The sequence below is a fragment of the Leptodactylus fuscus genome, chromosome 2, assembly GCF_031893055.1.
Source record: "Leptodactylus fuscus isolate aLepFus1 chromosome 2, aLepFus1.hap2, whole genome shotgun sequence".
Lineage (NCBI taxonomy): Eukaryota > Metazoa > Chordata > Amphibia > Anura > Leptodactylidae > Leptodactylus > Leptodactylus fuscus.
The window spans coordinates 10,054,997-10,077,665 of NC_134266.1; the positions used below are offsets into that span (position 1 = coordinate 10,054,997).

The 22,669-nt window shown below is 46.0% G+C and overlaps 1 protein-coding gene across 1 annotated transcript; it reads right to left on the bottom strand.

Moving 5' to 3' along the window:
• Positions 1–531: 531 nt before the first annotated feature.
• LOC142194009 (uncharacterized) lies at positions 532–9,132 on the bottom strand. The gene is made up of 5 exons (XM_075263037.1): positions 9,060–9,132; positions 8,063–8,332; positions 7,141–7,386; positions 5,530–5,784; positions 532–656 (listed from the first exon to the last, which is right to left on the bottom strand). The coding sequence occupies exons 1-5, from the start codon at positions 9,130–9,132 to the stop codon at positions 532–534; spliced, it is 969 nt and encodes a 322-aa protein (XP_075119138.1).
• Positions 9,133–22,669: the final 13,537 nt, after the last annotated feature.

The window sequence follows — 22,669 nt, forward strand, 5'->3', positions numbered from 1 at the left end:
GGATATATCATTGTTATATCACCATATTCTGAGCTCTATAATTATTGTGTTAATTATCTCTAATCACTTATTACAGAAATTTCTAAAACATTTTGTTAAATTAAATAGAAAATTCCCTCTGATTATGTTTTTATTACTAGGTCTGTTCAAAGTCTCAAACCCAGGAGCTTAGGTATGGCCGACGGACACCACAACAGATGCCACAGTCTATGATGGAGGGATCTCTGACCACATGGAGGTCGCGCGTAAGATCCGGGGTCTGAGAACTCCGACAGACTTCATGTCTTTAAATAGATGGAGGAGTAGTGTTATCTATCTCTACATGGAGGAGTAGTGTTATCTATCTCTACATGGAGGAGTAGTGTTATCTATCTCTACATGGAGGAGTAGTGTTATCTATTTCTAGTGTTATCAGTCTTATATAATCATACAGTAGAGTAATCCGTCTTACATCATCATACGGTCTAGTGTTATATATCTTACATCATCATACGGTAGTGTTATCTGTCTAGTGTTATCGATCTTACATCATCATTGATCCTTTCTTGTGTTGCGTCTGATATAAAATGATGCGATCAGGAATGGAGAGGTTGTTACGATCACCGCCACTACGCCCCCTATTACAGATTTCTGCAGACAAGTCATACAGGAAGATCCTGCAAAACAGAAAGACAAAAACCAGCAAGATGAACAAAGATTACATGAAAACTCTACTGGGGGAAGTAGATTCAATGTACAGGTGATCTATCATGTAATCTACTCGTCATGTAATCTACTCTGCAGGTCATTTATTCCTTAAGTGCTCTACTCTACAGCTGACCTTTATCTAGTGTGCTCTACAGATACCATCTACCATACATGTGATCTGCTCTATGTGTCTATGGACAGGAGCGCGGCTCTGGAGAATAATACAGGATGTAACTCAGGATCAGTACAGGATAAGTAATGTAATGTATGTACACAGTGACTGTACCAGCAGAATAGTGAGCGCAGCTCTGGAGTATAATACAGGATAAGTAATGTAATGTATGTACACAGTGACTGTACCAGCAGAAGAGTGAGCGCAGCTCTGGAGTATAATACAGGATAAGTAATGTAATGTATGTACACAGTGACTGTACCAGCAGAATAGTGAGCGCAGCTCTGGAGTATAATACAGGATAAGTAATGTAATGTATGTACACAGTGACTGTACCAGCAGAATAGTGAGCGCAGCTCTGGAGTATAATACAGGATAAGTAATGTAATGTATGTACACAGTGACTGCACCAGCAGAATAGTGAGTGCAGCTCTGGAGTATAATACAGGATAAGTAATGTAATGTATGTACACAGTGACTGCACCAGCAGAATAGTGAGTGCAGCTCTGGAGTATAATACAGGATAAGTAATGTAATGTATGTACACAGTGACTGTACCAGCAGAATAGTGAGCGCAGCTCTGGAGTATAATACAGGATAAGTAATGTAATGTATGTACACAGTGACTGCACCAGCAGAATAGTGAACGCAGCTCTGAGGTATAATACACTATAAGTGATGTAATGTATATATTGTACTAGTAGGACAATAAATATCACTGATAATAAAAAAATATAAAAAAACAACAAAAGACTTGCTAGTCTTCAGTAGTTGATACCTTTTTAATGGCTAACTAATAATGATGACAGATTACAACGTTTCGGGACTCTCGGCTCCTTTCTCAAGTAAATTTAAAACCATTTCTGAAGGAGAAGATTTATGTACAAAAGGACACATCAGGATAGAATGCCAGGAGGAAGGGGGGGGAGAGGATTATTAGTAATTGGTAGAAACAATGTAAACATTCTAGGTTCTTATCAGTTCTCAGGGTCTCAGGTCAGTGATTTCTGTAAGATGCCATAAACCCATGTGACAGATTTAACCCCTTCACCAGTGTTTGAAGCAGGGTCATAAACTATTAAATAAACTATTAAACTATCTTCTATAGGTCCTTTCCCAGATGGAACCATCCTGGCCACCATGGATGTAGAATCCTTGTACTCCAACATCCCACACCAGGCCAGTTTTTAATGGAAAAGTGAGGTATGAACGCTGAATCGGTGGTGAAACTCACAAAATTCATCCTCACCCACAATCACTTCTCTTTTGGTGACTGCATCTATTTACAGCAGTGGCGCCACAGTATGCTAATCTCTTCATGGCCAAGCTTGAGAATAACTTCCTATCCATCTGCACCACCAGGCCTCTGGCCTACTATCGCTTCATTGACAATATCCTAATCATTTGGACTGGGTCTGAACAACAGCTGAAAACCTTCCATGAACAATTCAACCAGTTCCATCCCACCATCAACCTGACGCTCAATTACTCCGTTTCTGAAATAAACTTCCTGGATGCAGTCATCAAGATACAGGACAACAAAATTGAGACATTGCTGTATCGGAAGCCGATTGACCAACCAACCTACCTAAGGCCGGGTTCACACAAAGTATTCTGGCTCGTCATTTGGTACGTAGACGCCGCGGAAGGATTTGCGGGCTGTATACGCTCCCATTGTTTTCAATGGGAGCCGGTACCGTAAACGCGGTGCTATTTTGCGGCCGCCGCAAAATCACGGCTGCAAAATAGCGCCGCGTGTACGGTATCGGCTCCCATTGAAAACAATGGGAGCGTATACGGCCCGCAAATCCTTCCGCGGCGTCTACGTACCAAATGACGAGCCAGAATACTCCGTGTGAACCTGGCCTAAGATGGGATAGCTTTCATCCTAAACACATAAACAACTCCATTGTCTACAGCCAGGCTATCAGATACCATCGCATATGTTCAAACCCTGCAGATAGAGACAAACACCTTGGGGGCCTCAAAAACACATTCTTGAGGCAGGGTTACCATCCAAGAACAATTGGAAACCAAATCACCAGGACCACGAGAATACCAAGATCGGATTTATTAAAATACAATACCAAACAGGAAAACAATTGGGTGCCCCTGGTCGTCACATATAACCCCCACCTGGAGACGCTGAGAGGAATCACACTCAAATTACATCCACCACTGCGAAAAGACCACCGTCTAAAATCCATATTTCCAGACCCCCCTCTCCTGTGTTACAGACAGCCACCAAACCTCAGGAATATGGTTGTCAGCAGCTCACTGTCACCTCCAACTAACACAGGAACATTTCCATGCAGACAGAAAAGGTGCAAAACCTGCCCGCACATACTGACCACTGACAGGAAAAAGATACCAAACTCTAACAGGGAATATCAAATCCGAGGTACGTTCACCTGTAACACACCTAATGTAGTGTATTTAATAATGTGCACCAAATGTTCCACTGAAAATCTGTATGTTGGAGAGACCGGACAGCAGCTTAGAATGCGTATGAATTCACATTGTCATACAATTAGAGAACGAAGAATGGACCTTCCCGTATCAAAACATTTCTGCAATGAGGATCATAATATCACCGATCACATGAAAATTTTGGATTTAAGAGGGAATTTTAAATCAAGGAAAGAGCGATGGATTTATGAGTATAAACTTATGACCCTGCTTCAAACACTGGAGAAGGGGTTAAATCTGTTGCATGGGTTTATGGCATTTTACAGAAATCACTGACCCGAGACCCTGAGAACTGATAAGAACCTGGAATTGTTTACATTGTTTGTACCAATAACTAATAACCCTCTCCCCCCCCTCCCTCCTAGAATTCTATCCCTATGTGTCCTTTTGTACATAAATCTGCTCCTTCAGAAATGGTTTTAAATTTACTTGAGAAAGGAGCCGAGAGTTCCGAAATGTCATAATCTGTCATCATTATTAGTTAGCCATTAAAAAGGTATCAACTACTGAAGACTAGCAAGTTTTTGGGTTTTTTTTATATTTCCTACCCACTGGCTAACACGGTACGAGAACAAACATTTTCCTTATGATAATACAGAGTCTTATACACCAGTATATTACGTACAGTACGAGGAGCGATCACATAATCTCACACACTCACCAGGACATGAATGATTTGATATATTGGTCAAAGACGTCTTTAACGTGTTCTCCACAGAACAGGAAATATTCCATGGACCTCTCGCTGATATTGTATAATTAACCCCATAATAAGAGGAACTAGTATTTGGAAGTCTTATTACGTCTCCATTCACAGTCAGGTGGAATTTGGGGTCAGTCCCTCTAAGAACCCGGCAGGTGATGACAGCGCTGCCATTACTGAGGCAGGAGGCATTGAGCAGGGGGTCTGATACTGGAGCTGACGGAGAGAAAGCAGAAGAGACAAGAGGAGGTGAGGAGGAAGAGAACATGAGAAAAGATCAGAAGAAGTGTGCGGAGACAGCAGAGTGTAAGGAGAGAGAGAAGAGTGTAAGGAGAGAGAGAAGAGTGTGAGGAGAGAGAGAAGAGTGTGAGGAGAGAAGAAATACTCAAGAGAGAACAGGGTGTTCAGAGACAGCAGAGTGTGCAGAGAAAGACAGAGAGAGTGGGCAGAGTGTGCGGAGAAAGACAGAGAGAGTGGGCAGAGTGTGCGGAGAAAGACAGAGAGAGTGGGCAGAGTGTGCGGAGAAAGAGAGGTCAGGGTGTACAGAGAGAACAGAGAATTTGGTGTAAGGACAGGCTGGAGTGTGAGATGTGAGTATTTTTTACCTCTCTGCTCTTTCTATAACTCACCTGCACAGGACACTCTGATGTCTCTGCTTTGCTCCTCGCTGACAGAGTTCTCTGCAGAACAGCTGACGGTTATGGCACCAGATGTGAATTCTAGAGCATTTATAGTGAGGTTTGGAACAGTGTTCCAGTGAGTGAGTTTCCCATTCACGGTCCAGTTATATGTGACTCTGCTGCCTCTCTCTACCTCACAGACGACTCTGGCGCTTCCATCGTTTTGACAGGAGACATTAACGGAGGGTACAGAGATGGGAACTAAAGAGACATTGAGTGAACGAGGAGAAGATCAAGTGTGCAAACAAATCATTGATGGTCTGATCCTCAATTCCACAACATGAGAGGGGGAAGAGTGTGAGGAAAGATGGGGCAGAGTGTGAAGAGAAAGAGAGAGTGGGCAGAGCGTGAGGAGACAGAGGGAGAAGAGTGTGAGGAGAGAGGGGGCAGAGCATGATGAGAAAGGGGGCAGAGCGTGAAGATAGAGAGAGAGAGGGGCAGAGCGTGAAGATAGAGAGAGAGTGGGCAGAGCGTGAAGATAGAGAGAGGGGGGGCAGAGCATGAGGAGACAGAGGGAGAAGAGTGTGAGGAGAGAGGGGGCAGAGCATGAGGATAGAGAGAGAGACAGGGCAGAGCGTGAGGAGAGAATGAAGGGTGAGAAAAGTGTTTTATGAAGGAGCTGAGTGTGAATGACATCCATTGTGTATGATATTTGTGACTGGTCCTATTATAACAGTTGGTTGCATCGGGGATATGGCGGGCAGAGTATTGGGGTGCACAGAGCGGCTGCCAGCACAGACACAGTACATTGTGGAGCCTCTTACACCCCTGTTGTGCTCTCTATTAGATGGTTTCAAGTAGAACATATCATCGCTCACCTGGACAAGTCTCGTAGGTCTTGCTGGAAGTCTTCTCCCCCAAACTGTTCCTCACAGAGCAGTGGACGTGCCAAGGTCCTGGTGACGTCGGGGAGGTGACATTGATCATTTTCTGCCCCTCTGTGACATTTTTAGTAAATATTTCCTCATTCACAGAGAGATTGAAGTAGGGGCTCGTGCCACTGTCCACCGAGCAGGAGATCTGGAGGCTGCCATTGTGACACGAGACCTTCAGGACAGGTTCTGATGGTGGAACTAGGAGAGAGACAGACAGCTGATGAAGAGAGATCAATGTCCAGTGTGGCCCCAGAGCTAACACTCTACTGATCAGGGAATGCTGGGAGTTGTAGTTTTCATCACAGCTGGCATGGCTCAGGTTGGAGAGCACAACTCTGGGGTTATTACACCCCATGTTCTAACATGACAGTAGGAGGACACGAGAGCCACTAAGGAAACTGAAGCCAATGCTCATCTATGTAAAGGGTTAAACATGTCACATGATATAAACAATAAATCCCAATAATACAGAATCTGATAATAAGGAGTCCCTTAAAACCCAAAGCAGAAGCCTGAGCAGAGGAGAGGAGAGCAGAAGAGAGGAGAGGAGAGGAGAGGAGGAGAGGAGAGCAGAGGAGAGGAGGAGAGGAGAGGAGGAGAGGAGAGGAGAGCGGGTTATCTGGTTACTGATTGTTCTCCAGATATAAACCACTTGTTATAAACAAATAGTAATAGAAGATGCTCTGTAATTGATTTATTACAGAAATCTCTTTTCTTCTCCACTATTCGTGCAGTCACTTTCTCCATATTAGTCTTTGAAGAGGGGAGGGGGGTAGAAAAGACACTCAGAAAACTGCTGCTGTTACTCGCGGCTATTCCTTGTTTTTATAGCATTACTAATTCCCAGATAAGAAGCTGATAATACACAGAATGAGACAATAAAGCAATTAACCATCCACCTCCTCTTTCCACCTCCTTCCTCCTCCTCCTCCTCCTTCCTCCTCCCTACTCCATAGAGCTCTATGCGTGAGACTGAATATATGGAGATATAATGTAAACCAAAAGATACGTAGAAGGAGAAGAGCTTAATACAGTAAGTAGAGAAGGAAACAGATCTCCTAAATAAGATCTATTACAGAGTGTCTTAGGTTCACCTGCGCTAGTCATTCATCAGACATCATGGTTTATAGCTGGAGGTCCACTTTAATCCATCACAAGACAGAGGCCTTGGTTGTTGTCACTGACCCCTCTTGGCCAATGAGATTAAACCAGACATGACCATGCACTGGTGTAAGAAGGTATATGAGGAACTGATTGTTCACCAGAATGAACAGAAGACCGGGGGACATTCACTAAATTTACGGATCTTACAGGTGACATGACACAGGAGAGAGCCTGACAGCAGAGAGGGTAGACCTTCCCATCATGAAGATCCCCTGGTCCAGCCCAGGCTCTCAGTGGTGTGGTGAGTGAGGTGCCAAGTTCTCGGGATCAGGTCAGGTGTTTGGACCCCACCCATGTGACAAACACAATACTTTAGGTGGAAGAAGAATCTCCTCTCCTCCACCCGATCTACCATCTCTCATTCAGTGGACAGAATGTGCCACCACTCACCTGGACAGGCTTCCTTTGTCTTGCTTTGACTCTTCTCCCCGAGGATGTTTTTCACCGCACATTGAATATCCCAAGGCCCCTGTGTTGGTGAAGAGACATTAACCCTTCCCTTTTCATTTTCCTTCAATAAATTCTTATTCACGGACAGGGAGAAGATAGGGTCTGATCCATTCTTCACCGAGCAGGAGATCTGGAGGTGGCCATTATGGAGACACGAGACCTCCAGGTCAGGATCTGATAGTGGAACTAGGAGAGAAAAGGAAATCTGCTGAAGAGATGTACGTACGAGGGGAAAGACCTACAGCATGGGCTGAAGAGCTAACACGTTATGTGAGAGTCTACAGTCTGTAACTCTCCAGCAAGGTAAAAACTCTCAACACGCCCTAATAGCCCGCCACTATGAGGACATGATGAGAGTCGTAGGGCCCTGACTGGAAACCACAGCTGTAAGGGACCCCATACATACCTCCCAACTTTTAAAGGACAGAAAGAGAGACAAAGGGAGCAAAGGGGGCATGATGGAGCGGCATTAGCAGGCAGAGAGCAGGCAAGGAGAGGACCTGCTCTCTGCCTGAGCGTGAGGGGATGCTGCTGCAGCAGCGCTGCGTCCACAGGGTCTCCCCAATCCACCGCTCGGTGACGGTGACGCTAAGCCAGTCCAGGACAGCTTGTCCTGGACTGGCTTAGGTAAGCAAAAATGTCGCCTCATGGGAGGTGCGGCGCTGGTTGGGACCATCTAAGCACCTTCACTGCTAAACTAAGGACTTGTGATCCACCTGGAGCAGTCAGGTATCTAGTGAGGGACACAGTGACATAAAATGGAGTGTAGACCATACAGAACCAGATCAGATACTGTACATGACTACAAGTTTCCAGAACATGTTCCAGGCTCTATACCTGTGTTTCTCGCAGCCACACTCACCTGGACATGTCACCTGGGTCTTCCTGGTCTGGTTGTTACTGACATGGTTTCTTACAGAACATGTCACATCCCAAGGTCTTGGTAAAGTTACAGGGACAGTAACCTCAGTGGTGCCCTCCACAGTCCTGGATGAGGTAGAGTTCTCCAGCAATAAATGTCCATTTACCATAATGGAAAACCAAGGATCATCCCCAGTGTCTGTCCTGCACAATATGTCCGCTCCACCGTCCTGGTGACATGAAACGTTCAGGAGAGGCACCGATAACGGGGCTGAGGAAACAAAGACATAAAATACAGAGAAATATATGGAAAGAAGGGACTTATCTATCCAAACCTCCCCAACAACAACAACACCCAAGGCACACAATGTAATATGTGATGTCTGCTGAGAGATTATAGCTGATACGTCAGACATCATCCTTCTGTTGTGTCGCTTCCTATATTATTACTAGAGTACAGTGTGAGACGGCAGAGTGATGGAGTCCCGCTATATCCGCCCCAGATTCCTAATTTATATGTGGTCCAGTGCAGTTCTGCAATAGGTTTCAGCCCCTTGTGTGGGTCCTGAGGCTCGTTACTGGCCCATAAAAGGTTGCAGAGCCTGCACTTCAGGGCAGATCCAGGAAGTGAGGAGGCAGCTGGGTCTGTCCTGTAACCCCGAGTCCGGTGAGGCCAAATTGTGCTTGTGTTTTGTGTGTGACTGTTAGTAAGCCACACGTATAGTTAGGTTACTACTTCTTTTTAGTTAGTTGCTCGGACGAGCAGGAATTTGTTTTAATTTGCCTGAATTTGACTGTATTTTGTTTTGCTCATTTTGTGCCTGAAGTGAAGGTTTATTTATTTTCCTGTTTTTTCTAAATAAAGCTACTTGCTGCACATTTTGTGTCCGTCTTGACAGTTTTTGTCCGCACCACTGCTTCTACCGCGTTACCGTCCCCACAACAGTCATGTTTTATTACATAGACAGAAGAATCTTATGTGTGCAGATGTGACATACCTTGTACCTGGAGAGTGTAATATTGTTCGTGCAGCGCACCTCCATTTGGATTGGTTACTTTAATGGTATACATCCCGCTGTTCCTGTCGGAGATGTTTCTCAGGGTCAGGTTTCCGTCCAGTGATGTGTTATATAGAGAGATCTGTCTGAAGTTATATTCTTTCCTCTCACATCTTCTACTTCTGGTGATCAAGTGTGACCCTGAGGATCCATTATAATTCCAGGAAAAGTCATCACACCGTGTAGGGTTCTCCTTATCTATAGTCAGGTTATATCTGGGGGAAAGGAAAACGTCTGAGCCCGGGCGGGCGAATATCTCTGTTGTACCACTATGGCCATTGGGTTTCCGTCCTGCAGATACAGAAAAGATTGAGCATATTACATTATACATTCGTCCTAGAGCGAGTATTACCCTGATATATTAGAGATCCTCAGGCACGCCGTGATCTAGGGTTGCCATCATGACCTACCACATATCTAATGATGACCTTTCATTGTATGTCACAGATATTTCGTATTCCCCTCAGGAAAATTGTTACAATTTTGTCGTGCCCACAAATCATGGTGAGTGTACTGAGAAGCCCCTATACACGTCCCCTGCTCATTGCACCTATACGAGACACGTCAGCCATTACTGATATACAATTTTTTGAATTTAATCTGTCCCCGATTTAGGGTACCTTCCTGTCTAAGACAAATAGGAGACTTACAGAATGCTGTATTTTTAGACATGCACGATATATTGGTGTACAGAGAGAGACCTGTATATGGCAGCACATTATACAGGTACAGGATACATTTTATACAGAACCATTAAAGCCTTATAAATGAGATTTCCTTAGGACAGGTCATCAACTTAAGATTGTCAGAGACTCCGATACCTTTGACCCCCATCATATCAGCTGCTTGAAGAGCCCCGAGCATTCGAGATGATGGATGAATGTGACATCCCATGGTGCCAGTGGCGTAACTAGGAATGGCGGGGCCCTGTGACGAACTTTTAACATGGGCCCCCCCCACCGACACCGAAGACCTCGACCGAGCCCCTCCTGCGCATTCCTGCGCGTTCTATTATCCCCCATAGTGGCCCCTGCACACAGTATTATGTCCCATAGTGGCCCCTGCACTCAGTATTATGCCCCATAGTGGCCCCTGCACACAGTATTATACCCCATAGTGGCCCCTGCACACAGTATTATGCCCCATAGTGGCCCCTGCACATGGGATTATGCCCCATAGTGGCCCCTGCACACAGTATTATCCCCCATAGTGGCCCCTGCACACAGTATTATCCCCCATAGTGGCCCCTGCACACAGTATTATCCCCCATAGTGGCCCCTGCACACAGTATTATCCCCCATAGTGGCCCCTGCACACAGTATTATCCCCCATAGTGGCCCCTGCACACAGTATTATCCCCAATAGTGTCCCCTGCATATAGTATTATGCTCCATAGTGGCCCCTGCACACAGTATTATCCCCAATAATGTCCCCTGCACACAGTATTATGCTCCATAGTGGCCCCTGCACACAGTATTATCCCCCATAGTGGCCCCTGCACACAGTATTATCCCCCATAGTGGCCCCTGCACACAGTATTATCCCCCATAGTGGCCCCTGCACACAGTATTATCCCAATAGTGTCCCCTGCACATAGTATTATGCTCCATAGTGGCCCCTGCACACAGTATTATCCCCAATAATGTCCCCTGCACACAGTATTATACCCCATAGTGGCCCCTGTATACAGTATTATGTCCCATAGTGGCCCCTGCACACAGTATTAGGTCCCATAGTGGCCCCTGCACATGGGATTATGTCGCATAGTGGGCCCTGCACACAGTATTATCCCCCATAGAGGCCCCTGCACACAGTATTATCCCCAATAGTGTCCCCTGCACACAGTATTATGCTCCATAGTGGCCCCTGCACACAGTATTATCCCCCATAGTGGCCCCTGCACACAGTATTATCCCCCATAGTGGCTCCTGCACACAGTATTATCCCCCATAGTGGCCCCTGCACACAGTATTATCCCCCATAGTGGCCCCTGCACACAGCATTATCCCCCATAGTGGCCCCTGCACACAGTATTATGTCCCATAGTGGCCCCTGCACACAGTATTATGTACCATAGTGGCTCCTGCACACAGTATTATCCCCCATAGCGGCCCCTGCACACAGTATTATCCCCAATAGTGTCCCCTGCACACAGTATTATGCTCCATAGTGGCCCCTGCACACAGTATTATCCCCCATAGTGGCCCCTGCACACAGTATTATGTACCACTAGCTGGTACCCGCGACTTCGTCTGCGGTGATTATAGCAGTGGGTATATACAGGCATGGGTAAGGTTTTCGTACTGTGTATAAGGTATGGGATATGAAATGTAAGTTTGTATCTTGTTTTTGCTGTAATTCAGAGAATACGTGAGACTTTTGTGTTGAAGTTAATTTGTATTTGAGCTGCTATATACAGTGGCGGATCCAGGGTTTGCGGGGCCCTGGGCAATTGACTTTGGCGGGGCCCTAGGCGCAGCGTGCAGCAGCAAATTAGGCCCGCCCACTTTTATGTTGACTCCGCCCATTCTCATTCATTTTTCATGTGATTCCACACAGTATAATCCTCCTACAGTCACCCGTAAATTATATGTCCCCCCTCCATCTCTCCCCCATTTTCATATACACCCTTCATCTACCCCTAGTTTCATGTCCCCCCCTCTATCTCTGTCCCCAGTTTCATGCCATTCTCCCCCTTTATCTGCCCACAGTTTCATGTCCCCCCTGTCTCTGCCCCAGTGTCATGCCGTTCTCCCCCCTTCATCTGCCCCAATGTCATGCCATTCTCCCCCCCTTCATCTGCCCCAGTGTCATGCCATCCCCCCCTTCATCTGCCCCAGTATCATGCCATTCTCCCCCCTTCATCTGTCCCAGTGTCATGCCATTCTCCCCCCTTCATTTGCCCCAGTGTCATGCCATTCTCTCCCCCCTTCATTTGCCCCAGTGTCATGCCGTTCTCACCCCTCTATCTGCCCCAGTGTCATGCTGTTCTCCCCCCTCCATCCACCCCAGTGTCATGCTATTCTCCCCACTTCATCGGCCTCAGTGTCATGCCGTTCCCCCTCCTTCATCTGCCCCAGTGTCATGCCGTTCTCCCCCCCTTCATCTGCCCCAGTGTCATGCTATTCTCCCCCCTTCATCTGCCTCAGTGTCATGCCGTTCCCCCCTCCTTCATCTGCCCCAGTGTCATGCCGTTCTCCCCCCTCCATCTGCCCCAGTGTCATGCCGTTCTCCCCCCTTAATCTGCCCCAGTGTCATGCTGTTCTCCCCCCCTCCATCTGCCCCAGTGTCGTGCTGTTCTCCCCCCTCCATCTGCCCCAGGGTCATGCCGTTCTCCCCCCTCCATCTGCCCCAGTGTCATGCCGTTCTCCCCCCTCCATCTGCCCCAGTGTCATGCCGTTCTCCACCCCTCCATCTGCCCCAGTGTCGTGCTGTTCTCCCCCCCTCCATCTGCCCCAGGGTCATGCCGTTCTCCCCCCTCCATCTGCCCTAGTGTCATGCCGTTCTCCCCCCCTTCATCTGCCCCAGTGTCATGCTATTCTCCCCCCTTCATCTGCCTCAGTGTCATGCCGTTCCCCCCTCCTTCATCTGCCCCAGTGTCATGCCGTTCTCCCCCCTCCATCTGCCCCAGTGTCATGCCATTCTCCCCCCTTAATCTGCCCCAGTGTCATGCTGTTCTCCCCCCCTCCATCTGCCCCAGTGTCGTGCTGTTCTCCCCCCTCCATCTGCCCCAGGGTCATGCCGTTCTCCCCCCTCCATCTGCCCCAGTGTCATGCCGTTCTCCCCCCTCCATCTGCCCCAGTGTCATGCCGTTCTCCACCCCTCCATCTGCCCCAGTGTCGTGCTGTTCTCCCCCCCTCCATCTGCCCCAGGGTCATGCCGTTCTCCCCCCTCCATCTGCCCCAGTGTCATGCCGTTCTCCCCCCTCCATCTGCCCCAGTGTCATGCCGTTCTCCCCCCCCTCCATCTGCCCCAGTGTCATGCTGTTCTCCCCCCCTCCATCTGCCCCAGTGTCATGCCGTTCTCCCCCCTCCATCTGCCCCAGTGTCATGCTGTTCTCCCCCCCTTAATCTGCCCCAGTGTCATGCCGTTCTCCCCCCTCCATCTTCCCCAGTGTCATGCTGTTCTCCCCCCCTCCACTCCCAGAGCCATATGAGGTCTTAATTTTTGTGGGACAAATTTTTCTTCATGATGCCACCATTGTTTATTCTATATAATGTACTGGGAAGCAGGGAAAAAATTCAAAATGGGGTGGATTTCAAGAAAAAATGCATTTCTGCGACGTTCTTACGGGCTTTGGTTTTACGGCGTTCACTCTACAACCAAAATGACATGTCCCCTGTATTCTGTGTTTCGTTACGATTCCGGGGATACCAAATTTATATGGTTTTATTTACATTTTGACCCCTTAAAAACAAATCCAAAACTGTTAAAAAAATTTTTTTTGAAAAGTCGCCATATTCCGACAGCCGTAACTTTTTTATACGTTCATGTACGGGGATGTATATGGCGTCTTTTTTTGCGGGACCGGGTGTACTTTGTAGTTCTACCATTTTCAGGAAATGTTATTGCTTTGATCACTTTTTATTCAAATTTTTATCAGAATCAAAAGAGTGAAAAAACGGCGATTTGGCACTTTTGACCATTTTTCCCGCTACGGCGTTTACCGAACAGGAAAAATATTTCTATAGATTTGTAGAGCGGGCGATTTTGGACGCGGGGATACCTAACATGTATGTGTTTCACAGTTTTTAACTACTTTTATATGTGTTCTAGGGAAAGGGGGGTGATTTGAATTTTTAATCCTTTTGTTTGTTTGTTTTTAATATTTTTTTACTTTTTTTAAACTTTTTTTTTTGCATTTATTAGACTGCCTAGGGGTATTGACATGGGTGGGTGGTGTCACGGATTGTCAGAGCGGTGGGGCTCAGCAAACATGGCTGCTGCGGAGCGTTAAAGAGCGCCTCCTGGAGTATCATTAAGGGGAGGGGCAAAGTGGTAAAGTATATGTATATGAGATTGTGTGGGGTTAGGGGCAAGGCTGCAGAGGGCAATATGAATTTTGTGGCTTGCTATGGTCCAAAGTGTGTGAGATTGCAGAGATGGTGGTGTGAGTTTGGGGTTTGTGGGAGTCCTGGGAAAAACATATGTGCGCTATTGTGACGAAAAGTAGCCTATTGCGCAATAGGGTGTATTAACCATAGTGGCCCCTGCACACAGTATTATGTCCCATAGTGGCCCCTGCACACAGTATTATCCCCCACAGTGGCCCCTGCACACAGTATTATGTCCCATAGTGGCCCCTGCACACAGTATTATCCCCCATAGTGGCCCCTGCACACAGTATTATCCCCCATAGTGGCCCCTGCACACAGTATTATCCCCCATAGTGGCCCCTGCACACAGTATTATCCCCCATAGTGGCCCCTGCACACAGTATTATCCCCCATAGTGGCCCCTGCACACAGTATTATGTACCATAGTGGCCCCTGCACACAGTATTATCCCCCATAGTGGCCCCTGCACACAGTATTATGTACCATAGTGGCCCCTGCACACAGTATTATGTCCCATAGTGGCCCCTGCACACAGTATTATGTACCATAGTGGCTCCTGCACACAGTATTATCCCCAATAGTGGCCCCTGCACACAGTATTGTACCCCATAGTGGGCCCTGCACACAGTATTATCCCCCATAGCGGCCCCTGCACACAGTATTATCCCCAATAGTGTCCCCTGCACACAGTATTATGCTCCATAGTGGCCCCTGCACACAGTATTATCCCTCATAGTGGCCCCTGCACACAGTATTATCCCCCATAGTGGCCCCTGCACACAGTATTATGTACCATAATGGCCCCGCCACACAGTATTATCCTCCATAGTGGCCCCTGCACACAGTATTATGTACCATAGTGGCCCCTGCACACAGTATTATCCTCCATAGTGGCCCCTGCACACAGTATTATGTACCATAGTGGCCCCTGCACACAGTATTATGTCCCATAGTGGCCCCTGCACACAGTATTATGTCCCATAGTGGCCCCTGCACACAGTATTATGTCCCATAGTGGCCCCTGCACACAGTATTATCCCCCATAGTGGCCCCTGCACACAGTATTATGTCCCATAGTGACCCCTACACACAGTATTATTCCCCATAGTGGCCCCTGCACACAGTATTATGTCCCTCTGTGGACACCCATAAACAATTATTATACTCTATATATCTTTTCAGACCCCAGAGTATAATAATCACCGGGGGAATAAAAACATAAAAAAACTACTGTTTCTTACCTGTCTCCGGCTCCTATGCTGTTGTCCTCCGCTGCCGTCCTTCTGCAATGACGTCGGACGTCACATGACCCAGGACGCAGGAAGGGTTCATGTGACGTCAGTGACATCAGACAACTAGGAAGGAGGCCTGGCAGGATCGTGGAGAGGTAAGTAACAGTGTTTTTATGTTTCTTACCTCTCCCGGTCTGCCAATCATTATACTCGGGGGTCCGAAAAGACCCCCGAGTATAATGATAGCAGCGGTAGCGGCTGTCACCGGGCCCCTAATGTCCCGGGCCCTGTGGCAGCTGCCTCTGCTGCTATAGCAGTAGTTACGCCACTGCATGGCAGGTGGATTGGAAATGTCACTCAGGGTGGGGTAAGGACCATGCTGGGGATGTTCTACAAGAAGAGGAGGAGGAGGGGGGGGATTTGGCAGTGAACTTATTGTTAGATATCAAGGACAGATCAAAGTTTCATATAACGGGGTTCAGACATTGAGAACGATGGTTTTGTTGCCCAATGTGGCTGCATGGAATAGACTGTCTGCTCCATTTCCTGTAAAGTAAAGCAGTTCTTGCACAAGCTCTGCAGGTTATATTATATATTAGATTTTTTTCATATTTGCTATATTTTTTATATTTATTTCTTCTTCTAGTTTCCAGTATCTCTCCCATATTCTGAATCCATATGAATTGTGTATATCACATTGTGTTTGGATTTCGCTGGTTCCCAGATCAGCCCCTAGTTTCGTCAGCTCTATCACCATCTTCTTCTTTTCAGATCCATCATCTTTGTTAGTTCATTAATGATCACCATCATCTCCATGTCCTTCACCAGCTCAGCCATGTCTGGTGTCTATCAGCTCCACCATCCTCAGCTCTGTCATGGTCTTGATCCTTTCTGCTCATCACGGGGGTTGGTCTAATGTCTTCAGGACAGTCTATGAGTCTATGGCATTGCAGATTTTCACCCTTTATTATCTGCACAGATATCTGAACCTCAACATTACCATCTCCAGGTTATGTCTACAGAGGTGAAGTGTAACTGTAAACAAGACGGGGGTCAATGCCGGGTAATCGATAGGGAAGTGACAATCCAAGAGGCCAATACAGAGTCATGGTCAGGCAGTCAAATAACAAGATGGACCATTGGTCAGGTTCCAGGTCAAAGTGAGACAATCCAGAAGAGAAGAAGGTCAGAATCACCATGTAGGTCTACTAGAGTCTCCACCTGGCTCCCATAGTCCTGCACAGATAGTCTGACCACCTTATCATACAGGAGACACTGTAGTCAGAGGAGCAAAGAGGTCAGCGCTCCGGAGGTGAGCACATAACTCCACCATAAAGCTGTCAGTTATTCATTACCATTAGACTACACACAGAGCACTGTCCTCATAGTGGATACAGAGACCTCACAGCCCCTCAGACCCCAGGGCTTGGGAGCCCCCATTGCCTCTGCCCCTGGATGTACCTGCACTATGCACACGTATATAGACACGCTTAACCACATACAATCTTGAGGTCCCTATATGTCATCACGTACCTTGTACCGGGGCCAGGAGGACACACAGGACACAGAGACACCACATATTCCAGCCGCTATCACTGACAACTGAAAGGGGAAGTTGTGAGGAGAAGTGAGAAGCGGAAGAAGAAGAAGTTTTCCCCAGAGCGGCCGCACTTCCTGCTCCTCATGTCTACATTATAACTGTGGGATAGAACCCCTGCTCCCCCAATAGACCCCTCATCATGTCTTCTGAACTATCTATATATATATACCAGTGTCCTATAGAGGTGACCACCTCTATGGATTGCCCAGGCAATGGCACATTTGTGTTACTGATGTCAGCATAGGATACCAGGGCAACTCCATTCACAACCCAGTAAACCCAGCGGGGACACTACACAGTGTACAGAGCCATTAGCTTCCAGCTCCATCCATGACCGTGATCATATCTCATCAAATATACCAATAAGGTGTTGGATAAAAAATTCTTATACAGTGAGTATATAATCTCTTATAGCTATGGTGGTATATATTACTCTCAGGCAGTATATAATCTCTTATAGCTATGATGGTATATATTACTCTCAGGCAGTATATAATCTCTTATAGCTATGGTGGTATATATTACTCTCAGGCAGTATATAATCCCTTATAGCTATGGTGGTATATATTACTCTCAGGCAGTATATAATCTCTTATAGCTATGATGGTATATATTACTCTCAGGCAGTATATAATCTCTTATAGCTATGGTGGTATATATTACTCTCAGGCAGTATATAATCCCTTATAGCTATGGTGGTATATATTACTCTCAGGCAGTATATAATCTCTTATAGCTATGATGGTATATATTACTCTCAGGCAGTATATAATCTCTTATAGCTATGGTGGTATATATTACTCTCAGGCAGTATATAATCTCTTATAGCTATGGTGGTATATATTACTCTCAGGCAGTATATAATCTCTTATAGCTATGATGGTATATATTACTCTCAGGCAGTATATAATCTCTTATAGCTATGGTGGTATATATTACTCTCAGGCAGTATATAATCCCTTATAGCTATGGTGGTATATATTACTCTCAGGCAGTATATAATCTCTTATAGCTGTGATTACAATCCACTCTCTCCTCACCATCGCTATCTCATGTATTTCTTTTTGACATACCCCTAATATTATTTTGGTTCCTCCATCACATTGGTTATATAAAGAGACTCTAGAAATTCAGTGACAAAGAAAAACAAAACAACAAGTTGCCACCCCAAACTGCCACCCCCCACCCACCAGACATGCTTGGCCATATAGTGGTGTCCCCCGGGGTACATGGGGCAGTGATATGGAGCAGAGTCGGCGGTGCGTCGTTCATCAGCTATCCTCACCCCATAAACCCCTCTATCATTAAAGGAAGAGGATCTAGAGTTTGAGGTGTAGAGAATCCTTGACTGACATTAGAATTATAGTTCTCTAACACTTAGTACATTGGCAGGGTATAGACCAGAAGAATGGACTCAGGTTCCAGCTTGTTCTGTTCATACAGATCTATTAGATAGGAATTTTCACAGAAAACCTGGTCCAGGGTCTGGTGGCCCCTCCTAAAAGGCAGCGGGATACTGTCAGTCATCTCACTTTAGCTGCTCTTGCTTTAAGGCTACCATGCCAACACGTGCCAGCTTCTGCAGTCTTTAGGCCTCTCCTAGGCTGGTCCAATCAGCAGCTGAGGAGGGCTATATAAACCCTCTTCCTCCTCTGCCAGGTGCCTGCTATTTGTTTGAACCTAGTGCGGCTCCATGTGCTGAACTGCTCTATATTGACTTTTGGTTTCTTATTGTAAATCCGCTTTGCAGACATTTGGGTGTCTGGGATCTATCTTTCAATGCAGTATGAGATTTAAAAAGCTTATTCTACTGCTCTCTGTTGTCAGCCAGCCTGATATTTGCTCTACAGATCCTATCATAACAGTGTTCTTACCGAGGCTGCTACACATGATGTTGCATCCCCGAGCTGTCAAGGGTCTGAACCTGGATATGGAGACTTGGTTGTTGAGTGACAACCCAGAAGTGTTGGAGCTAGTGGAGGACATAGGTGCTATGTGAGCGTTCACAGGGGCATTCTTTGTAGGGGAACTTGGTCCAGTCCAACAAACTGTGGAGTAGCCATAGTTGAGTCTAGCTGAGTCCTCATTGAGGTTGTCACCACTGAGAGAGTGACCATTGCAGTCCCTGAGGGTAATGTGGCGGGTCCTTAGTGGCTGAGTCCATAGTTATCATCGATTCCTGAGCATCCCCTTGTGGATGAATCATACAAAGTCCAATACCATCACCCATAGTGGGTCTCCTGTTGTACTACTCCCATCAGAGAGGCTGCATCTGTTGCTGTTACCTCAGTATAGTTGCACCTTGAGAGTCCTTCATCTGGACTCTCTGAGTCCTGACTTGTTCCTGCTCTTACCATCACCGACTCAGGAGTGGAAAGGACCCCGGGGGAAACTACCACCACCATCAGATACATCGCAACCTCACCCCATCTTGGGATTTGGGCTGAAGGAGTTGGATTAATGTGATTGGCCTACTATTGACTACAACTAATACTCCCATCCTCCACGTCTACATCTCACAGGAGGGTTGTTGTTACCTTCAGTCCTGATGATTTATCCCCAGATATTATTGTCAGTAATTAATATACACTGAGATATCTCCCACTGGATATATACCTAGGACCCCAGGACCCCTACTCACAGCCTGATGATACGGAATATGCAGTGTTATTTGTCATCCTCTGCCACCATCTAGTGGTAACTGCTGAAAGTTTGTGAGTTTGGATGTTTGTGTGTTTGGATGTTCGGATGTTTGGATGTTTGTTCCTCACTCACGCAAAACCCGCTCCACCGATTTGGCTGAAATTTTCCACAAACATAGCTAGTACACAGGAATGCGCAATAGGCTACTTTTCGTCACAATAGCGCACATACGTTTTTCCCAGGACCCCCACAAAACCCAAACTCACATCACCATCTCTGCAATCTCACACACTTTGGACCATGGCAAGCCACAAAATTCCTATTTCCCTCTACAGCCTCGCCCCTAACCCCACACAATCTCATATAAATACAGTCCTATGAAAAAGTTTGGGCACCCCTATTAATCTTAATCATTTTTAGTTCTAAATATTTTGGTGTTTGCAACAGCCATTTCAGTTTGATATATCTAATAACTGATGGACACAGTAATATTTCATGATTGAAATGAGGTTTATTGTACTAACAGAAAATGCGCAATATGCATTAAACCAAAATTTGACCGGTGCAAAAGTATGGGCACCCTTATCATTTTATTGATTTGAATACTCCTAACTACTTTTTACTGACTTACTGAAGCACAAAATTGGTTTTGTAACCTCAGTGAGCTTTGAACTTCATAGCCAGATGTATCCAATCATGAGAAAAGGTATTTAAGGTGGCCAATTGCAAGTTGTTCTCCTATTTGAATCTCCTCTGAAGAGTGGCATCATGGGCTACTCAAAACAACTCTCAAATGATCTGAAAACAAAGATTGTTCAACATAGTTGTTCAGGGGAAGGATACAAAAAGTTGTCTCAGAGATTTAACCTGTCAGTTTCCACTGTGAGGAACATAGTAAGGAAATGGAAGACCACAGGGACAGTTCTTGTTAAGCCCAGAAGTGGCAGGCCAAGAAAAATATCAGAAAGGCAGAGAAGAAGAATGGTGAGAACAGTCAAGGACAATCCACAGACCACCTCCAAAGAGCTGCAGCATCATCTTGCTGCAGATGGTGTCACTGTGCATCGGTCAACTATACAGCGCACTTTGCACAAGGAGAAGCTGTATGGGAGAGTGATGAGAAAGAAGCCGTTTCTGCACGTACGCCACAAATAGAGTTGCCTGAGGTATGAAAAAGCACATTTGGACAAGGCAGCTTCATTTTGGAAACAAAAATTGAGTTGTTTGGTTATAAAAAAAGGCGTTATGCATGGCGTCCAAAAAGAAACAGCATTCCAAGAAAAACACATGCTACCCACTGTAAAATTTGGTGGAGGTTCCATCATGCTTTGGGGCTGTGTGGCCAATGCCGGCATCGGGAATCTTGTTAAAGTTGAGGGTCGCATGGATTCCACTCAGTATCAGCAGATTCTTGAGAATAATGTTCAAGAATCAGTGACGAAGTTGAAGTTACGCCGGGGATGGATATTTCAGCAAGACAATGATCCAAAACACCGCTCCAAATCCTCAGGCATTCATGCAGAGGAACAATTACAATGTTCTGGAATGGCCATCCCAGTCCCCAGACCTGAATATCATTGAACATCTGTGGGATGATTTGAAGCGGGCTGTCCATGCTCGGCGACCATCTAACTTAACTGAACTTGAATTGTTTGTCCAAAATACCTTTATCCAGGATCCAGGAACTGATTAAAAGCTACAGGAAGCGACTAGAGGCTGTTATCTTTGCAAAAGGAGGATCTACTAAATATTAATGTCACTTTTCTGTTGAGGTGCCCATACTTTTGCACCGGTCAAATTTTGGTTTAATGCATATTGCGCATTTTCTGTTAGTACAATAAACCTCATTTCAATCCTGAAATATTACTGTGTCCATCAGTTATTAAATATATCAAACTGAAATGGCTGTTGCAAATACCAAAATATTTAGAACTAAAAATGATTAAGATTAATAGGGGTGCCCAAACTTTTTCATAGGACTGTATACTTTACCACTTTCACCCTCACCTTAACGATATTCCAGGAGGCTACCTCTTTAACGCTCCGGAGCAGCCATGTTTGCCGACCCCCACCGCTCTGACAATCCGCGACATCGCCCACCCAGCCACTCCACTGTGTTGCCAGGAGCATGTGCATCTTAGCCACCTACAGAACGTGTTTCCAGCACGCCACCCTTTTGCGCCTCCACCGTCGGCCGCAGCACCCGAACTACTCTCTCCAGCCCGCCACACTCCCTGACGGCACTCTCACCTCACTGCTGTTTCGTCTTCACGATCCCTCCACCTTCCCTAGGTCTCCACGCCAACGACACTGGTAAGTTCCGATAGCATATTTGCATTGGGACTACTTCTGGCCTGTATCCTCCGATGTACCCTTTCAACACACCAAGAACACGTAACGGTCGATAATAATGTCACCAATCTGCCTTACTGCCCACCTTAGAATTACCCGGTGTCCCTTCACATAAACTAGAACTCACGATTGGCGTCCCTGTTCTACTCATGCGTAATCTGGATGCCCCCGATTGTGTAATGGCACGAGACTACGGGTCACACAACTAGGAACAAATATCATTGCAGCCACTATTCTTACAGGAGCAGCTAAAGGTGACAGTGTGTTAACCCCGCGCATTCCAATTATACCAAATCATTTCTCATTACTATTCAAACGACTACAAGTTCCCCTTAAGTTGCTTTTACAATGACCATTAATAAATCCCAAGGACAAACGCTGAAAGTAGCAGGAATACATTTATCACACCAGGCTACTCACATGGACAACTGTATATAGCTGCTCGAGAATATCCTGTGCCCAAAACTTACATGTACTGGCGGAAAATAACAAATCATACAATGTTGTATATCGAGGTATATTCACTTGTAATCCCTCTGTCCCAAAGACACTATGTACAGTTTCTCACAACACCGTATAGCAGCTGAAATACAAATTACATTCAACACAAAAGTCTCCCGTATTCTCAGAATTATAGCAACAACAAGATACAAAGTTACATTTCAT

Bases quoted from the DNA above. Each gene is read 5' to 3' on its own strand.
- LOC142194009 (XM_075263037.1), bottom strand. From the start codon at position 9,132: ATGTATACCATTAAAGTAACCAATCCAAATGGAGGTGCGCTGCACGAA. The intron at 5,785-7,140 runs GTGAGTGGTGGC...TCTCTCTCCTAG, and splicing joins GACAAAGGAAGCCTGTCCAG to TTCCACCATCAGAACCTGTC. The intron at 657-5,529 runs GTGAGCGATGAT...TCTGTTTTGCAG, and splicing joins GACCTACGAGACTTGTCCAG to GATCTTCCTGTATGACTTGT.